Genomic DNA, 20,571 nt, shown 5'->3' with positions numbered 1-20,571 from the left:
GAAACAGATAAAACCACCACTTTTGGAAGAAGTTTGACACTTACTCAGAAACTGTTAGATCACACCGATTTTAAAAATTAACTACCAGCATAGAAGATTTAATAAATACATGATCGAACATTTTAAAAGCAGGACTTAGCAACATATTTTTTTCTCAGCACATCCGAAGGAAGAGCCTTACTATAGTAGTGATTCTCAAAAACAGGAAGTCTCGCTGAGAAAGAGACAGGATACTGACTTACAAAATTAATAATGATAGAGGAAATTTATAGAGCCAGAAAAATTAAAGCCAGTCTAAAAGTTTAAAAATCTGCATGAAACAGATGAAATTCTAGGACAGTTGGCTAAATAAGAATGAGACTCTGATATCAACACAGAATACCTATCTTTTCTTTTTTCTTTTCTTTTCTTTTCTTTTCTTTTCTTTTCTTTTCTTTTCTTTTCTTTTCTTTTCTTTTCTTTTCTTTCCTTTCCTTTCCTTTTCTTTCCAAGTACTAGACCCTGGCTAACCCAGATTCATCTCCTTTAATTCTTAGAACTAATATTTAGTAAGTACCTACCGGTGCCAAGCACTCTCTCATTCCATCTTTACAACAACTGCATGAGCTAGGTACCATTATTATCCCCATTTTATAGAAAAGGAAACTGAGGCATGGGAAAACTAAGAATCTTGCTCATGGTTACCCAACTTCTAAATGTGCTGTAAACACTTAATATTTAAATATTAGATTATGAGATGTAATAGCATCATCATTTTATTTATTTCCTCTTATTTTTATTTTTTTTTCACGGGTAATGCTTTCTTCTGTTTTAAAAATCGTAGGGCTAAAATCTAGTAAAATGTGGACCCATACCCTGTACTTATTTTATGTTGTGATTTACAAGGTATAAATTCTATATTTTGTAAAATGTTTTGAAAGAAGTCGACAAAGTAATTCCCTTTTCTTGCTCCCAAATGCAGAGGTCTGAGAGAAGTCACATGGCCTATGAGCTTCTGGGTGTTATCAAACCCAATTTCCTCTGAACTACTAACTGCCCAGATACATTTACAGGGCATGCAGGAGTCCCACTTAAGCAGTGGTTTTTGCTACATACCTATCTATCTATCTACCTTAATATTTTTAATGTTTATTTTATTTTTGAAAGAGAGAGAGGGACAGATCATGAGCAGGGGAGGGCCAGAGAGACAGGGAGACAAAGAATCTGAAGCAGGCTCCAGCCTGAGCTGTCAGCACAGATCCCACAAACCATGAGATCATGACCTGAGCTGAAGTCAGACACTTAACTGAGCCACCCAGGCACCCCTGTATCTATTTTTTTCATTGAAGAATCTTATTTAGGGAGGGTTAATACTCCCAAGATCACAGAGCTAGGAAGTGATGGAGTTGGTACTTGAATCCAGTTAATCTCACTCTAAGAGCCGAAGCATGTGATTAGTAACATGCCCCGCACCAATGAGATCAGAAATAGGTCTCTATACACTAACTGCCCAAGATACACTGTTTAGGTTGGTGGTGGTGAGGGGGAGAAATTTAACTCCAAAAATAGTATGTAAAAATTTCCTTTAAAAATATACATTAATGGAAACCAATTTGACAATAAATTTCATATTAAAAAATAAATATAAAAAAATAAAAGTATACATTATACATACACATCATATATGATAAATATTATATTTATATAAATTTATATTATATATAAACTTAATTTTAATATAAGTACATAATAAAATTATATATTATATAGATATAGAAACAAACAGAGATACAGAAAAAGACACAGATTGACTGGTCTGGTAAGAGTTTTGTAGTCATATTGCATGGTTGGATCCCAGCTCTCCCATTTATGAACTGGGTAACCTCTGGCAAGATATTTAATCTCTCCATGACTCAGTTTCCTTTGTCACAAAATGGGGCTAATAATGGTACCTAATTCAGGGCTGTAAAGATGAAACCAGTTGCTATGTGGAAGAGCAGTTGACCAACAGCAACTGCTCACTAAGTATTAGTTACTTTATTTGTTAAAAAATGGCTACTTCTGGAGAACATTTCACCTCTGTTACTTTCGTAATCAAGGAAAGTTGCTAAATTAGGAATAACTCTACTGTAATTGTAACCATGTGATACTGATGCAGAAAGAGGTAGATCAATGAACTAGATTGGAGACTTCAGAGAAGTCCCAATTATACTGGGATAATATTAATAGATAATAAGGATGTAGAATCAGTGGGGAAAGTATAGGCTATTTCATCTAGTGAGCTCGTTTAATTTAGTGCCACGCATGGTGCTTTTTCTTAATTAGGTTATCCACCTGGGCTGGGAATCAGATGGATAAAGTCCACTTCGGACAGTGTTGTCAGCCCTGGCTGCATAGCAGACTCGGGTGGAGAGCCTTTAAAACTCCTGCTGTCCAGCGGTGCCTGGGTGGCTCAGTCGGTCAGGCATCTAACTTCAGCTTAGGTCAGGATCTCGCAGTTCGTGAGTTTGAGCCCTGCATCGGGCTCTGTGATGACAGCTCAGAGCCTGGAGACTGCTTCGGATTCTGTGTCTGCCCCTCTCCTGCTCATGCTCTGTCTCTTTCTCTCAAAAATGAATAAACTTAAAAAACAAAACAAAACCTCCTGCTGTCCAGGGCCCTGCCCTGTCCGTTTAAGTCATCATCTCTGGAATGGGGCCCAGACATCAGCATTTTTCAAAGACTTCTCCCGGATGATTCTAGCGTGCAGTCAGGATAAATAACTACTACTTTACAGGGCATTATTTTACCAAAATGATATATTAAAGGTTAATTTCCTAGGAACAAATTTCACATCAGCTGTTTATTAAGAGATTTCGCTCGCTATTCCTGCATTCCTCCCCTTAGGGGATCCTAGTTGGCAGGTACACTTTGCATTTAGATTTTTTCCCTGGGGAATGTTAATTGCTTCAGCTATCATAACAATGGAATTTTTACTTTTCCCTGGTGTCACAGAAGAATCTGTACAGCGCACCTGAACTCTGACCTTCTACGTCTATTTGGATGGTACCCCCAAACCCAGCAAAGGAAGTGGTCCCATTTAATTGCCAGACGTCCCATTTAATAACGGGACTGAGTCAGTTAAAAGCAGCACCAAGAAATCACCAGACCATCCCACAGAGCCTGAGATAGTGAGGAAACCAAAAGTCTTTCTAAAGTCAAAAAGTTCTGCCTTTATTTCCAGATCTTCTTCCTGGTTTCCAAGCAGCCAGCCACCTGCTCTCAGCTTTCACCAAGAACTAAACAATTTAAGGAAGGAAGAAGATTATTCTAGGCCAGAAAGGTTCTGGGAAACTTTAAGTAACCTTGCCTGTGGAGAGGACATTTCTTGGCCTCTTTCCCTCGTCAGGCCTGACCATCTTCTGGGTCGGGGAGAAGAAAACCCTTTATCTTTTCCTAGTCGGGATCTTTTTCTAGGCCTAACTGCCTGAGCTCCTGCTGAAAGACCTGTTAACAACTGCTTTGTGGGGAGAGAAGCAGCTTAAGATTAGACCACTAAAGATAAGATTGAGCAGAAGCAGCTGCTAGATTCACTCATTTACTATCCAGTATCCACGTATCCACAGTGCTGGTGGTGCAGGTCTGTATTAAACCCACAGAAATGTGTCACTGAGGCAGAAATCACAAACCATCTCCGGTCTTTCTGGAAACCCATGAAAAGTGCCCTTGGGAGGGGAGGGCGAGTCGCAAATGGGAATGGTTTGATGGATGGTTGCTTTATTTTTTTCAATTTTTTAAATGTTTATTCATTTTTTCGAGAGACAGAGCGAGCAGGGGCGGGGCAGACACACACACACACACACACACACACACACACACACACACACACACACACAGATGCGCAGAAGCAGGCTCCAGGCTCTGAGCTGTCAGCACAGAGCCCAACTTGGGGCTCGAACTCACTAACCGTCAGATCACTGCCTGAGCCGAAGTTGGCAGCTTAACCGACTGAGCCACCCAGGTGCCCCTGATTGATGGGTTTAAGGAATTCTTTGACTGCTCTATGTGGACACACTGTTTGCTTTCAGTGCCCATCACAGACTTCTGGTCTCCACATGAAATTGGAGGAACTGCTAGAAAACCAATACTGTGCAGACTAAGCACTACACATAAAAGGACAGTTGGCACAGGAAACACACAAAGAAAAATTAAGAAGGCTCCTCAAGGTCCCAGCTAGGTGGAGGCTCCCCCCTGCAGCCAGGTCACCCCAGGGGCAGTGTCCTCACCTTCCGTGCTTCCGTGCTTCCTCAGACTGCCCACAGCCCAACGCTTTCCAGCAAATCCCTTTGCTTTTATGTCACACACCTGCCTTTAGAGATTTTCTGGGCCTCAAGAGAGATATTTATTAAGAAGTAGAAAGGGCATGAGTCAGGAAATGAGAAGAAGCCCAGAGCTTTTAGATCATGTGACTGAGGACGCTACTTTTCCCTTCTCTGAACTTCATTGCCATATTTTAAAAGACTGGGGGACTAGATTTCTTTCCCCTCCCATCTGTGAACATTTACCGTACACAATACCTTCTTCATCATGGCAACCAGATTGCAATTGCTTCTTCTGTCTCCCCAACTAGACTGAGAGCTGAGTATGAGAGGGGCCATATCTGTCTGATTTATTCTTGTGTCCCCAGCACAGGGACATGCACATAGGCAATCGAAAAATGTATTTGTTGAATGAGAGAAAGGAAGGAAGGAAACAGGATAAGACGTCTCACTAGGCCACTGGACACCTATTTGCATAAAGGCTGCTAGGAGCCCTAAAAATTGCTACAAACCAGGAAGGAAGTAAACTGCTTCTCTCCAATCCCATGAAAGGGAAAATAAATGGGGTCAGAGGCAAAAACAAGATGTGGCCTAAATCTCTCACAGAAGCCTCTGTAAACGTGAAAAAGCAAAGCTACCTGTGGGGGCCATGAGTTCACGAACACCCCAGGCTGGTCCTCCTGAGGGGGGGCGGGGGTTGGCAGGACAGAGAGCGGAAGGGTTTTCTTCCAAGGGATCAGAGAGGCCTGAGGCCTTGCAAGAGCTAGCAGATGAGACTGTTAGGGCTTTGCCATTTATACACATTTTCTTAATCTCGAAGGGACTGTCCAGAATAGGGAGGGCACGCAGGGGCCGGAGAAGAATAGGAAAAGCAGTATGGTGCCAGGCCTCGGAGGAACTGACTGGAAGGGCCCCACAGCCCGCAGTCCCAGAATTCTCCTCCAACCTGGAGTGATTTGGGAGAGACTCTGGTGCATCCCCTTAACACACATGGCCCCAGAGGAGGAGGGAGAGGGGACACTGGTAGACTTGGGATCTCAAGGAGTCTCAGCATAATCTGCCAAACACCTCTGAGTATAAACTGGGTTTTAATTTTTCAAAAAAAAAGGAAAATTGAGAAATATTTATCATTAGATTGTTTTTGCAGTAATCCTGACCTTGTGCTCAAATCATGGAATCACAGAATCAGCGGCTCAGAGGCCAGTCCCAACTTTTACTGAAAGTATCCCCAACAGGAAAGCCAACAGCAGCTACCATTTTATTCCACTTCTTTTCTGTGCACAGGGCCAGGACTATGGGGAGGTAAGTGAGGCACTCGCTTTGGTGCAAAATTTAAGGGGTGTCCCAAAACATAGTTGTCACAATAAACGTGTAACTGCATTGATGCAAAAAAGTCCATGATGAACAAAAGAGCAAACTTTTAGAGAAAGACAAATACCATATGATTTCACTCATAGGTGGAATTTAAGAAACTAAACAAATAAATAAAGAGAAAAGAGATGAAGAAAAAACTAGACTCTTAAATACAGAGAACTGTTACTAGAGGGAAGATACACTTATGATGAGCACTGGGTAATGTAGAGAATGGCTGAATCACTATATCATACACCTGAAACTAATATAACACTGTGTTAGTTATACTTCAATAAAACAACCAAAACAAAACCAAAATATTTTAAATAACAAAGGGTTTTGGGGTGCACAGATGGCTAAGTCAGTTACGTGTCCAACTTCGGCTCAGGTCATGATCTTGGGTCCATGAGTTCGAGCCCTGCGTTGGGCTCTGTGCTGACAGCTCAGAGCCTGAAGCCTGCTTCAGATTCTGTTTCCCTTGCTCTCTGCCCCTCCCCAACTCATACTCTGTCTCTGTCTCTCCCAAAAATGAATAAATATCAAAAAAATTAAAATAAATAACCGTGGGCTCTGATCCTATACTTGCTCGACCCTGAGAGTGAACATTGTGTTCACCTTACCCTAGCCGTGGCTCCAACCAAACTCATTCTCATTTTAGGGCTTTGTACTTGCTGTTCTCTGTCTGGAATGTTCCTCCCAAATCCTTGCATAGTTGGCTTCTTCTCATTATTTAGGATTTTGCTCTAGTGTCATCTTCTCAGAAAGGCCCTCTCTTCTCTGACTTTGCTACAAAATCACCCACCCTATCCCCATCATGCTATTCCATTACTGTTTTACTTTTTCCAAAACACTCATCACAATGAAATTATATTTGTTTCCACATTTGCTGATGTCTCTTCAGTGCCTGATACATAGTACATGCCCCCAAAATATTAGTTGAATGAATAAAGTACATGAATGGAGCACTTGTCTATGAGGCATTATGCTAAGTGCTTTACATGCTTGATTTCAACCACTGTTGTACAGAGGAGTAACCCGGAACTCTGAGGGGTTAAGAGAAAATTCACTTCATGTGACATAAGGTCACACAGCTAGTGAGTGAATGGAGGCTAAAATCATCCAGGTCCTATTTCATCGCCTCTACTGCTACCACCCATGCTTTGGGTTCCTTATTGCCCTCTTCCAAGGAAAGTTTTAACTCTTTTATTCCCAAAGTCACCCTTGGCTTCTCCACTGAGCCATTGTTGTGAAAACAGTAAGATATCAACCCTTTCTTGATTAAAAGCATAGCCAACAGTGGGTTTGCACGTCCAGGAAAGGCTCTGGTAGGACATGTTTATGGAGAGGGCTATTCTTACCAGCCCGGCTGAGGCTGGGGCTGCCTCCTTTGTACAAGTCCTACCTGTGATCATGTAGAGTGTACCCAAATCCATCTTCCTTTGAGGCTATGAACTGTCCAACTGTCCAACCAGGTTCGATGAGAAAACAGCAGCTTGGGGAAACAGATCCTATCTGTGCTTGAGCTAATTTCCTCTTTGGCCTTGTGTTAAAAGGTGCTGTGCTCTGGCTTCCTCAAGGCCTGTGTGTGTGTGTGTGTGTGTGTGTGTGTGTGTGTGTGTGTGTGTAAACAAGGTTAGATACCATAAAATTCACTAGTAACTTTACTAAGTTGTGTAACTAGAACCACAACCCAGTGTTAAACATTCCTCTCACCCACTAAAGTCTCTCATCCCCATTTACAGTTAATCCTCATTCCCTTTTTTAAAAAATGTTTATTTATTTATTTTGGGGGGAGGCAGAGAGAGAGAGAGGGAGAAAGAGAATCCCAAGTAGGCTCCAAGCTAGCAGAGCCCAATGCAGGGCTCGATCTCATGAACCGCGAGATCGTGACCTGAGCCCAAATCAATAGTCGGATGCCCAACGGACTGAGGCACCCCCAGTTAATTCCCATTTCTACCCCCAACCCAAGGCAACCGCTAATCTACTTTCTGTCTCTCTGGATTGGCCCTTCTGGCCATTTTACATGGATGGAATCATTCCATATGTGACCTTTTGTGGCTGGCTTCTTTCAGTTAGCATAATTTTTTTGAGGTTCATCCATGTTGTAGCATGTATATATTTTGTTCCTTTTACTTACTGAATAGTATTCCAGACGTGTACTTTCAATGGGACTGAATGAGTAGCTCAGGCCAATGGCTCCTTCTTCTAGGCCTCTTTCCCGGAGAAGACGTCAACAGGCCTACCCACAGGGCCTCCCCGCCTCTGAGTAACCTTTGTCCAATTCTGTCTTCATGGGAGGGCAAACCTGACCACCTCACCTCGCACTTGGCAACAGGTTGCTTTTCGCATCTTCAACCCAATGTCCTCTGGTGGCCCTGGTTCTCCTTTATTAGAATGAAAGCTCTCTGCAGGGAGAAATCAGGTCCTCAGCTGCTTCTACATTGTCTCGGTCTTCCAAGAACAGTGCTGGGCAAAAAGCAAGTGCCTGATAGATACGTGGGAGGAATGCTTGTGTGCGGGGCAAGGCTTCAGCAGGGATTGTGGGTAATCCCCGGGTTCTTTCCATCCCTTCGGCCCTGGATGCTGTGGTCGGTGTGTGCTTTAGCACCTCAACACTGAGTGAGTCCCGTGAGACACACAGCAATGGCTTGCCTGCGTTAGCTCTCCTGAGGCCATTGGCCCAAATGTCCCTCCAGTCAATTCTACAGAATATACTGGAAAGAGCAAAAGTTCTGGCTCTGAGTTTGACCTCAGGAAAGGTTTCTCCTCTGGAAAACAGGGAAAGTATCTGCCCCACAGACTGGGAGGATTAAATGAGATAAGGTATCAATAATATAGTCAGGCTCAGAACACAGTGGTGGCCTTCCCCTTAATGCTTTCGTCTTCTCCCTCCCCACCACTTCTGTGTCTTTTTTTTTAATGTTTATTTATTTATTTTGAGACAGAGAGAGGGAGAGAGAGAGAGAGAGAGAGAGAGAGAGAGAGAGAGAGAGAGAGAGAGTGAGTGCAGGGGAGGGACAGAGAGAGAATCCCAAGCAGACTCTGCACTGTCAGCGCAGAGCCCAGTGCGGGACTTGATCCCACAAACTGTGAGATCATGACCCGAGCCAAAATCAAGAGTTGGACACCTAACCAACTGAGCCACCCAGGGGCCCCTCTGTGTCTTTTCTTACCCCTCCCCTCCCACCTCTCCCAAAGTCAGTAGTTCATGCAAATTCAAAGCCACTTTAGAGTTTGGTAAACACGGTATCCTAAAGGTATTACTATCTCTGTGGAAGGATGTAACATGTTTGGGGAAGGAGTTCCAAGGACTCTGATTCAGTTTTGGTATCGCTGAGATGTTGCAAGGCAGAGTGGCAAAGGGACAGCTTTCAGATGTGTTTCATTTGATTTCTATAATAGAAGTTCCAGAGAGGTATTGTCAACATTGAACAATTCAGAGCTTTCATATTATAATCTGGATTTCTGTCTTCTATTAAAAAAACAAACAAACAAAAAAACACCCCAGAAGATCTGGCCATTGGGTTTCATGTTGTGGAGGGCAAGAATCTTCCAAATGGCCTCAGTCCCATGGGTTTTCTCTTGCTCTGAAGACTAGGGTCTTCTTCACCTACACTCATTACATTTCTTGCCTGGCCCCTGAGACTTGAATCCGTGCCCCTTTAAAAACTGATGCCCAGGGGCACCTGGGTGGCTCAGTTGGTTAAGCATCCAACTCTTGATTTCGGCTCAGGTCATGACCCCACGGTCGTAGGATCAGGCCCCACGTAGGACTCTCTCTGAGCGTGAAGTCTGTTTGAGATTCTCTCTCCCTCTCCCTCTGCCCCTCTCCCCCGCTTATGCTCACTCTCTCTCTCCAAAAAAGTAAAAGGTGATGCCCAAAGAGAATCATTCCTGGGACTTACAAAGGCTTTGTAATGCTAACTGTCCCCCTGGGGGTAAGGGGACTGTTATTCTGCCTTTAGTTTATGTTTTTTTTTTAATGTTTATTTATTTCTGAGAGAGAGAGAGGGAGACACAGGATCTGAGGCAGACTCCAGGCTCTAAGCTGTCAGCACAGAGCCCAACACAGGTCTCGAACCCATGAACTGTGAGATCATGACCTAAGCCGAAGTCATACGCTTAACCAACTGAGCCACCCAGGCACCCCTGCCTTTATTTTATCTTAATATCCACTGGAAAATATAGATAATAGTAAGAGCTTGTAGTGGGGAGTGCTGGGTGGTGGAGAGTTGGTGCTCAGCTTGGTCTTAATTTTTGGCTAGGGTCTAGGAAGGGAAGGTTTGGTGAATTCCTTTCTATGCTTGAGAGCAGATGTCCTGCCCAGTCCCTTACCTCTTCACATGAGCTGTATACATAAACTGCTTAGCCTGGTGGCTGGTGCAGACACAGTAAGCACTCCATACACACTTGATGGCAAGTATTACGATTGCTTTTGTCGTTACCATGATTAAACCCCTGCTTTCCTGTTGCTCAGCCAGCTCCCAGCACGATGGGCTCCTAATACCTTTGCCTTTTAACAGCCACCTCCACTGCTTTCTGTCTCCTGACCTCTTCCAAATGCCTGGACTCACTTTGCAGCCCCGCACCCACCCCTTAGACCTACCCATGGCGCTACCCCTGTGGCCCTGACTTCTGGCTTTCCTCCACAAGGACTAGCAGATTCATCCCTGGTTGCCCTGCTTCTAGCTGCTCCGGGTCAACAGCTCAGGGTGTCTGGTCCTGCCTCTGGCCTAAAATGCAGGCTTCTTGAGGCAGTGCCTCCCGGTGAGCTCCTTAATGAAATCTAGATATCAGAGGACACAAACACAGAGGCTCCTGTGACTCTCAGGGGAACGAGGACCTCCACGACAGCAGGGACATGTCTGTGCCTGACATGTCCACTACTGTATCCCCAGTGCTAGACCAGTCCCTGGTACATAGCAGGTGCTCAGTCAATGCTTGCAGAATGGATAAATGAATTAATGGACAAATGAATGAAGGAGTGAATATGGATGAGAGACCTGTGTGGTAAAAACAGTAAAAATCTGTAATTCTCCTAGATGTGCTGATTTCACAATGCCACTTATTTCTCTTCCATGAGTCAGGATAAAATCATGAAAGGGAAGATAGTCTATGTGCGGGCCTTCTAGGGGAAGAAGCAGGGAATGTTCCCTCTACACTGCAGTCAAGCCCTGAGCACGGCATGGGGTCAGTGGTGGTGACCTCTGAAGAAGCTGGGAGGGAAGGGGGAGAGAGAGAGGAGAATGCCTGCAGCATAGGAAGGACCAGGGAGCTTGGGGAGCCAGCTGGGGATTGAGAAGCCCCCAAAGGCTGAGTAGGAGAGAGGCCTGCTTGGATTTTCCTCCTGTGGGCACCACTGGTAAAATTCTGCTCTGCAAACCCTACCCCTGATTTGGTACTGACCTTAGAGGCAAGGCCCTCACCCCATTTGGGGGCCTGCTCTGCAGTTATCAAAAGGCAGTCACGTCATAAATGCAGCTGCTTTTTAGTGTTGCTGATATAAAACCAACAGCACCACCACCCACCCCATTCTGCTTCTCTGTTCTGTTTCTTTTGCTGCCTGTTTCCTATGCTGGGCAGAGAGCCAAAGCAGCTCGGGGTTACCAAACCCCAAACCCATGAAACCACTTCCCTTCCCTCAGAACGGTCCCAGCATTGTAAGCCTAGATGTGGATCCTTCACTTTTTCCTCTCCCGCCCCCACCTGTCCATTTGTCCCCAGAGATGAGTCATGAACCCCTTGGAGCAGTGGGAACCAAGAAGAAAGAACCAGGCCCCAAGCACTGGACAGCAGATTACTACTTCTCTTTCTTCTGGCCATGTGTCTTCACTCTTTGGGCAAAAGTTAATTTTAGCCAGCCTCTATCAAACTCCCAGAGGCTGATTTTCTTTCACCACGATTTCTCTGGAAATTTGAGTTTTTCTATTTCTGGTGCACAGCAAACCTGGGGTGCCCAGAAGGCTGGGAGGGGGGCAGAGTCTAAACACTTTTAGGCCTCTGGGATCCTGCTCCTTCTGTATCCCTGCCTCATCCTGGGGCACCATTCCCTACCGCCGTGATGAGGTTAGAATTGGGGGACCCCAGGGAAGGTCCTTTACCATCATATGCACCACTGCACTACCTTAGAACTCTTTCCTCATGGGGCACCTGGGTGGCTCAGTCAGTGGACCATGCAATTCTGGACCTCTGAGTCATGAGTTCAAGCCCCATGTTGGGCATGGACCCTACTTAAAATTAAAAAAAAAAAAAAAAAGAACTCTTCCCTCTCATTTGTTACTCAGGATCCAGAGCAACACATGTTCTGCCATACCCACCTCCTTGTGGAGGTAATAATTATAGCTAAAATTTATTAAGCATTTATTTTGTTTGCCCAGGCATTATCCCACTTTAATTATCTCATTTGATGCTCATAACAACTCTATAAGGCATGTGGTATTATTTCCTTCATTCTTCAAGTGAAAAAAACAGGCTTAGAGAGATGAGATAATTTGCCCAAACTCACCACCTGGTGAGCTGTAGTGCTGGGAATCTGAACCCAGGAAGTGAGACTCCAAAGTCTTATGTCTTGCCACCATTTCCATATCCTCTGATAGGGCTGAGAAGTCAAGGGAGGAGGTTCGTACAAGGGTTTCCTTTGGGGGCTGTTAGTAAGCAACCTCTAGGGATGGAGAGAAACATCTGTGAGGAACTAAGGAACATTCCCCAGTTCCCAGATGGTGGGGAATATGTTTATGCCAGCTAAAATCTGACACCTCTTCATGCCCTCAGAATCACCCCAGCCTTCAAGTCAGAAAGAAAGCCCCTCTCACTGGATCCTCAACTGAGCCAGACCAGCTCCCAGGGGCTCAGGGTCTTGTGGAGCTAACAAACTCCTCCCCTTCACCCCTGTGTTCCCTGCCCACCCCTTCTTCCTCTGGAAAGGCCCCCTCCTGGGCCTTGTCCAAAAGAGTCCCTGTCCTGAAGGAGACCAACCCTTGAGCTGCAGGCCCAAGGAACAAGTCCTCGCCATCCATCAGTCTCCTGCCCCTGGCCGGCCTGTGTTCATCACTACCTGAGCCACTCCGTCTGCAGGGAAACCGCTACGTCACCTGAGATTAACACCACCTGGCCCAACTCCACCCTCCCACTTATGGGCCTGTAGGAAATCTGATTTAACTGTATCTAAAACCAGGAAGTATGTTCCCACTGGGACTACATGTGCCAATTCTCAGAAGCTTTCTTGCGACAGAGGAAGAGGGGGAAATATATTTTAAAACTTATCTTTTTTCATCCTTTGTTCAAACCCTGAGACCTAAACTCTTGCTCCCACCCCGTCTCACCCTTAACCTCCACTCCCTACCTTCTCTGGCCTTTTCGAATAGAAAAACTGCCAGCAAATCTCTCCCTGCACACACGCACATGTTTATTTTTCCTCATTACAAAAGTGAAATATGTCCAGTGCAGCTGGAGATGCCTTAGGAAGACAGAACTCATGGGCCTTGCTGAGGGACTGGATGGGGAGGGTGAGAGAAAGAGAGGAATCTGTAATGACATTGAGATTTCTGGCCTGAGCATGTGGATACAGAAGGAAGCTTCCAATAGTGGACTCACAATCCCACTTCCTGAAAAGGGGGTACTTCATCCAAGACAAAATGAAGAAGAAACTTGGGAAGTGTGCCCCATTTTCTGATGTGGAGGGGAGGGCCAGGAAGCAAGGATGGCCGTGGGACGCGGGACCCACGGTGCTTATGTCATCTGTGCTGCTGTGGGTCAACCATGGTCAGAGTGGCTTCTGTGATTAACAGAAGACTCTGGGCCAGCAGAGGAGGCAGGGGCCCCAGGAAGGAGGCCACTCACCGCCGTGCCATGTGCCTTGAGTGGCGGGTGAGCCAAGAAGAAAACACATGGGAAAACTGGCCCTTGGAGTGGCTGTTTCACCAGAGGAGAAACCACAAAGAGCCAAGCCCCCCCAGGTAGGGCTGCCCTTGGCCCAGCTCTCTGCAGGCTGCTGTGCCGGTTAAGCAACGGGTGGTAAAGTTTTCCTCTTCTTACAGAAATACCTCTAATACACGAATAATGTTAATGACTAAAATGGCAGACATGAGGAGGTGGCTGGGGAGCTATTCTGGGGCAGCCGGAGTCCTCTAGCAGGGCCTTGCAAATTCGACCACAAAGAGCCCCCTTCTGAATACAGGCAGTTTTTGGAAGCTGGAGTAGCTGATGTGAGTTTTACTGCATGACATGCAGATGTGAGAAATGTCACATTTCTTTGTTTCTATAAATAAGATCAATTTGCTCAGGGCCTTCACACACTTGGTGAGCCAAATATTTCATCTCGGTCACAATCCGAACGCTCTCTCTCATTTCAGCATCTCCCGACTGCACACCCACACGTATACACAGAGGATGCTGCAAAAATGCTGAGGTTGTCGGTAAGAGGAAGCAGGGAGGGGGGCAAGTTGGTCCAAAAGACGCCCATCAAGGAAATCCACTGAGAGGGGAGCCATGGCTGTGGAAACAGGGAGATATCTCAAAGCCACCAGGTGTGAACCAGTTTGATTACTGCAAGGAGTAGAGCAAATGAAGTGGTAAGAAGAGAGCACTGGTCTAGACCCACTGGGCTGCAGAATGCTTTCCCCCAGAGAGAGAGAGAGACCATCAGTGTGGGCTCGCAGAGCTGCAGGCCTTCATCATGGGTTACACAGCAGGGGGAGGAGGCATGACCAGGACAGATTCCCAACAGGCTTGGTGGCCCTAAGAGCACTCCCCCTGTCCTGGGGCTCTGGAAGCAGGCCTCTGGCAAACTGTTCCTTTCTGCTGTGTACTTCCCAAATAATCCTCAATCCACTTGCTCCCGCGTTGCCTCTGATCTCCCCTTCAGACCTTGGCTTTGCATCTGGCTTCAGTTCTCCACTTTACCCCCCACCCCCACCCCCACCCCATGGACTCTTGGCTCTTCTTGGCTCTCCAAGCCTCCTCAGGAGGGACTCATTTGTGATTCTCTCTTTCCTCACACTGAAGCCACAGGTCCTTCCGACTGACTCCTTTTCTCTGGCTGCTTCAGGAAGCATAGGTGGGAATAAATGGGTGCTACTCCCTCAAAAGCCAAAGTTCAACAGTTACCCTTGTTGCCCCGGGGTGGTCCACGTTTATTCCAGGCCCCAGCTCAGGCTTGACACGATGATTCTGGCTTGCTTTGTCTTTCTGTAGCCTGGCCTCACCCTGCCCTTTTCTTGTGCATGGTCTGTTGATTCTTCAACAATTACAAATTCTTCTTACTCAAATGAGGGAGAGAACAGGGGTATTTCATAGCTGAGTTCCTCAGTCCGGAAATCCTGTTCCCCTTAGGGCAACGATCTTGCCCCTAAGGCTAACAGCTCCCTCTAGTGGCTGTGATGCTACAGCTGAGGGCACTGAGCTATTGCAAACACTGTAGGCACTGTTCAATGTATTCTACTTATATTAGTAATTTAATATTCACATCAATCCACTGAGAGAGGCATTATTATTGTTATCACCATTTTACAGATAAGGAGATGGGCACAGAGAGATTAAGTAACTAGCCCAAGATCACACAGCTAGTTTAAGGAACAAAACCAGCCCAGGAAGTCTGGTTCCAAAGTTGGTGATTTAAGCTTTGTACCACACCGACTCTCAAAATGAAATACAGTGCCCACCCACTCCATTAAAACCCTCAGCACACCTCTGCCCCTCTCACAGAAATTCCTTTTCTAGCAGACATGCTACACGTTTAAAGATGGATAGTGTGAGCCCCTCTTTATTTCACTCTTAGCAGGTAAGGCAAGGACGGTACTTCTCTGACCAGGCAGTCCACTGCTCAAAGGTTCCTCTGGTTCCGGAGCAGCACGATGCATATTCAATGGCCTTATCCAGCATAAAGATAGTCCCCATGTTAAGCTGCAGTTTTAGGCTGGGGATAGACTGACTCTCTACTTGCTGTGTGGTTATGGTTCTCCAGCCAGGCACAGGAAATGAATGATTTTTGACCATGGACTCAGTTCCAGAAAGAACTCAGGGACATACTCTCCGAAGAACCTGTCTGCTCCATTTCTCCTGGCTGCTAAACCTCCCTGTGAAGAGAGAGGCGAGCCTACCATCTCAGCCTGCCACCCCAGGCTAGAAGCCAGCTCCCAGACACACCAAGGGACCACCAGAGAGCTTAGCAGCTGGAAGAGATGTCCAACTGCCAGTCAGAGACCCCAGTCCTCACCTGAGGGGCAATCTTAGCCTCAGCACCTTACTCTACCAAGACTTGGTCCTACAGGCTCAGCTCCAATGTGACTCAGCAGTGGGAGGAATACGAAGGGTCTCATGAGATGTTTCCTACTGACCCTCATGTGGGAAACCATGTGGTCCCAGTCATTTGAGGATCGGCCCATGACAGTCTCGTGGGCATCATTCTCCCTTTAGTTTCCCTTTCACTTTTGCTGCCTACATTGCCCGGAACCATGCAAGACCTCTCTCAGCCTAATATTCCCATGGCAGGAGTTCTGGGAAAACACAGAAAACATTTATGAATACCAAACCCAAGCAGGCATGAAGTCAGAGTTCAAAAAGCACAGTCCACAAGCTAAGAGAATTTTTAAAAAGAAGCCAAATCTTTAAGTTGCATCTCTACTGTATTAGAAGGGACTTAATTTATAATTTCCAATGAGGTTATGTGGGATAAAGCCTTTAAAAGTTAAGACTGCCAAAAGGATGGGCTTTGAAGTTTATAAACAAACCTTCTTGAGAATCTTCTCTTCCTTTTTCTACTATGCCACCTGTAAAGTTAACTGCCCAAACCTCCAAGAGCTGTTGATAGAAAATAGCCAAAGGAGGTTTGCCCCTCACCAAAGGAAAAGCCCAGTGTTCTTCATCAGAAGGACAAAGCAGGGACACAGTATTAGAGTAAATACTATTCCTGCTGAGGCCTTAAAATATACATGGGACATCAGACCTTTGCTAACATAGTGGTACCCAGACTGAAGTTCACAGGGTAGCACAGTTTGAGCTTTTTGAATCAAATCTAAGACATCATTAAAGTAAATACAGCACTATTTTAAAAAATTTTTTTAATGTTTATTTATTTTTGAGAGAGACAGAGACAGAGACAGAGACAGAGCCCGAGTGGGGGAGGGACAGAGAGAGAGGGAAACACAAGATCTGAAGCAGGCTCCAGGCTCTGAGCTGTCAGCACAGAGCCCAACGTGGGGCTCAAACTCACAAACCATGAGATCATGACCTGAGCCAAAGTCGGAGGCTTAACCAACTGAGCCACGCAGGTGCCCCAATACAGCCCTATTTTATGTTCCACTGAGAAAGAAGAAAATGTTATTAAACCAAATGTTCTATTTGTTATAGGATGCAATTCATCTTTAGAGATGTTAAAATGTGAAAACAAATCCATAGAATCAGTGAAACATGATTGATTCAGTATTGTTAGGATGAAATGGGTCACTCCTCACAGAGTGCTTAGGACAGTGTTTGACACACTGGAAGAGCTCAATAAATGTTTTGGAGTTTTTAAAAAATTTTTTAATGTTTATTTTTGAGAGAGAGAGAGAGAGACAGAGAGACAGAGCATGTGTGGGGGAGGGGCAGAGAGAGAGGGAAACACAGAATCTGAAGAAGGCTCCAGGCTCTGACCTGTCAGAACAGAGCCTGATATGGGGCTCAAACCCATGAACCACAAGATAATGACCTGAGCCAAAGCTGGATGCTCAACTGACTGAGCCACCCAGGCACCCCCTAATAGATATTAATTGCTGAAATATCTTGACTGTCCATATATTTGGGATTTAATCCTAAGAAAGGTAAGAGGCTGTATTCAGGGAGAATAATTCACTTTCCATGGCAGAATGGAGAAGTATAGGTTCAATTGGTGAGGTGGACAGTCACGAGGAGGCTGCCAGAAGATACACCAGAAAGATGGGTTGCGTGGGGCTGAGGTGAGCACACTCTGTCCATGCCAGGGAGGAACTGTAAGTCTGGTCACTGTCTAAATCCACCCTAGAGAATGGGAGCCACTGCCTACTGGAACAAAAGTCACAGCAGGGAAATCCTGTGACAAGGTTTAAGAAACCTGTATTATCACTAAAAAAATGAGGGCACGAACTTACACCATGTCAGCTAGGCAAGGGTCCCTGACCATCCAAGAGCAATTGCATTCTTGAGATAACGCAGCATGATGAAGTGGTTATACCACTAAAGAAGGGAAAGTAAGGCCACCTCATGACATCTTTCCACCCACCACAAAGTTCCGTGTTGTTCACAGAGGGGACCAATACATGACCATGAAGGAAGGGCCATCTGGCTCAGGCCTACTTCCTCATTGCCACCAGCTGTGCCCACATTTGACAGTTGCCATTTGGCAGCTGCTGGTAACAAATGACTATGAGGAAAAGGAGCTCCTGGTTCACACAAAACTCACTGCACCTTATTTCCGGGCCCCAGTTAAGTCCTGTCACCCCTATTTTTGCCTTTCCTTTTCCATTGCCATTAGACAATATGACCTAAAGATTTTTGCTTTGGAGAATATATGATTGTTGCCTATCTGGCCAAAAGCAGTGTTATTAGTGTTTCATGAGTAAGGGATTCCAATTAAACAAGGCAAATTGGACACACACTTACCTCTCTGCATTAAAAACCCACAAAAATGACAGTAAATGGAATGTTTTTTCAAAAGCCATAAACCAACAAAGAGAACTGTAAGTAAATAATAGTAGACTTAGATGTCAGAACTATTTTTTTTTTAATGGAAAGCAGATAGAAGAGTTAGAAGATAGGAGAAAAGCGGGGAGCCTGTAAGGGAAGACCAAGAAGGAGCAAGATGATACCCACTCAGGAAAGGCTTAGGGCTTGGAGACACTATTATCTCTCACAGCAACATAAGCAGCCAGAAGACAATTGAACAATAGCAGCCAAAACTGCTACAAGTATCATTTTCTTAAAGAAAAAAAAGTTGTCTCCTATACACCAACAATGAAGTGACAGAAAGAGAAATCAAGGAATCAATCCCATTTACAGTTGCACACAAAAACATAAAATACCTAGGAATAAATCTAACCAAAGAGGTGAAAAATCTATACACTGGAGACTAGAGAAAGCTTATGAAAGAAATTGAAGAAGACACAAAAAAATGGAAAAAGATTCCATGCTCCTGGATAGGAAGAACAAATACTGTTAAAATGTCGATACTACCCAAAGCAGTCCACATATTCAATGCAATCCCTATCAAAGTAACACCAGCATTCTTCACAGAGCTAGAACAAATAATCTTAAAATCTGTATGGAACCAGAAAACACCCCGAATAGCCAAAGCGATCTTCAAAAAGAAAATCAAAGCAGGAGGCGTCACAATCCCAGACTTAAAGCTAGACTACAAAGCTCTAATCACCAAGACAGTATGGTACTGGCACAAGAACAGACACTCAGATCAATGGAACAGAATAGAGAACCCAGAAATGGACCCACAAACGTATGGCCAACTAATCTTTGACAAAGCAGGAAAGAACATCCAATGGAATAAAAATAGTCTCTTCAGCAAATGGTGCTGGGAAAACTGGACAGTGACATGCAGAAGAATGAACCTGGACCACTTTCTTACACCATACACAAAAAGAAACTCAAACTGGATGAAAGACCTCAGTGTAAGACAGGAAGCCGTCAAAATCCTCGAGGAGAAAGCAGGCAAAAACCTCTTTGATCTTGCCTGCAAGTCTCCAGAGGCAAGGGAAACAAAAGCAAAAATGAACTATTGGGACCTCATCAAAATAAAAAGCTTCTGCACAGCAAAGGAAACAATCAGCAAAACTAAAAGGCAACTGACATAATGGGAGAAGATATTTGCAAATGACATATCAGATAAAGGGTTAGTATTCAAAATCTACAAAGAACTTACCAATTCAACACCCAAAAAACAAATAATCCAGTGAAGAAATGGGCAAACGACATGAATAGACACTTCTCCAAAGAAGACATCCAGATGGCCAACTGACACATGAAAAAATGCTCAACATCACTCATCATCAGGGAAATACAAATCAAAGCCACAATGAGATACCACCTCACACCTGTCAGAATGGCTAATATCAACAACTCAGGGAACAACAGATGTTGGCAAGGATGTGGAAAGAGAGGATCTCTTTTACACTGCTGGTGGGAATGCAAGCTGGTGCAACCTCTCTGGAAAACAGTATGGAGGTTCCTCAAAAAATTAAAAATATAACTACCCTATGACCCAGCAATTGCACTACTAGGCATTTACCCAAGGGTACAGGTGTCCTGTTTCGAAGGGACACATGCACCCCCATGTTTATAGCAGCACTATCAACAATAGCCAAAGTATGGAAAGAGCCCAAATGTCCCTCGATGGATGAATGGATAAAGAAGATGTGGTATGTATGTATATATATATATATATATACACACACACACACACACACACACACACAATGGAGTATTACTCGGCAATCAAAAAGAATGAAATCTTGCCATTTGCAACTACATGGATGGAACTGCAGGGTATTATGCAAAGTGAAATTAGTCAGTCAGAGAAAGACAAAAATCATATGACTTCACTCATATGAGGACTTTAAGAGACAAAACAGATAAACATAAGGGAAGGGAAACAAAAATAACATAAAAACAGGGAGGGGGACAAAGCATAAGAGACTCATAAATATGGGGAACAAACTGAGGGTTGCTAGAGGGGTTGTGGGAGGGGTGATGGGCTAAATGGGTAAGGGGTATTAAGGAATCTACTCCTGAAATCATTGTTGCACTATATGCTAACTAATTTGCATGTAAATTTTAAAAAATAAAAATTAAAAAATATATAGCACGGGTCCCCAAAATATAATATATTATGGTAAGTACAGAAAAAAAAGATTGTCTTCCTCATCTTAAGGTGGGGGGGAGCCCATCATTCAATCAACCCGCCTGCCTCAAGATATAT

At 44.7% G+C, this 20,571-nt stretch overlaps 1 protein-coding gene across 20 annotated transcripts in view; it reads right to left on the bottom strand.

The window, feature by feature from the left end:
- The window catches only part of SUSD1 (sushi domain containing 1), a 305,056-nt gene that overhangs the window by 71,775 nt on the left and 212,710 nt on the right, over nucleotides 1-20,571 (bottom strand). The window contains exon 16 of one of the 20 annotated variants that reach the window (XM_058694517.1): nucleotides 7,422-8,035. The exons of the other annotated variants lie outside the window; for them this stretch is intronic. Coding sequence (XP_058550500.1) covers nucleotides 7,920-8,035 — 116 coding nt within the window. The 3' untranslated portion in view covers nucleotides 7,422-7,919. Of the gene's footprint in view, nucleotides 1-7,421; nucleotides 8,036-20,571 lie in introns of those variants that run through there. 20 annotated transcript variants of the gene reach the window in all.

This window comes from Neofelis nebulosa, chromosome 12 (genome assembly GCF_028018385.1).
Source record: "Neofelis nebulosa isolate mNeoNeb1 chromosome 12, mNeoNeb1.pri, whole genome shotgun sequence".
Classification (NCBI taxonomy): Eukaryota; Metazoa; Chordata; class Mammalia; order Carnivora; family Felidae; genus Neofelis; species Neofelis nebulosa.
This window is presented reverse-complemented; position numbering and strand designations above follow the sequence as displayed.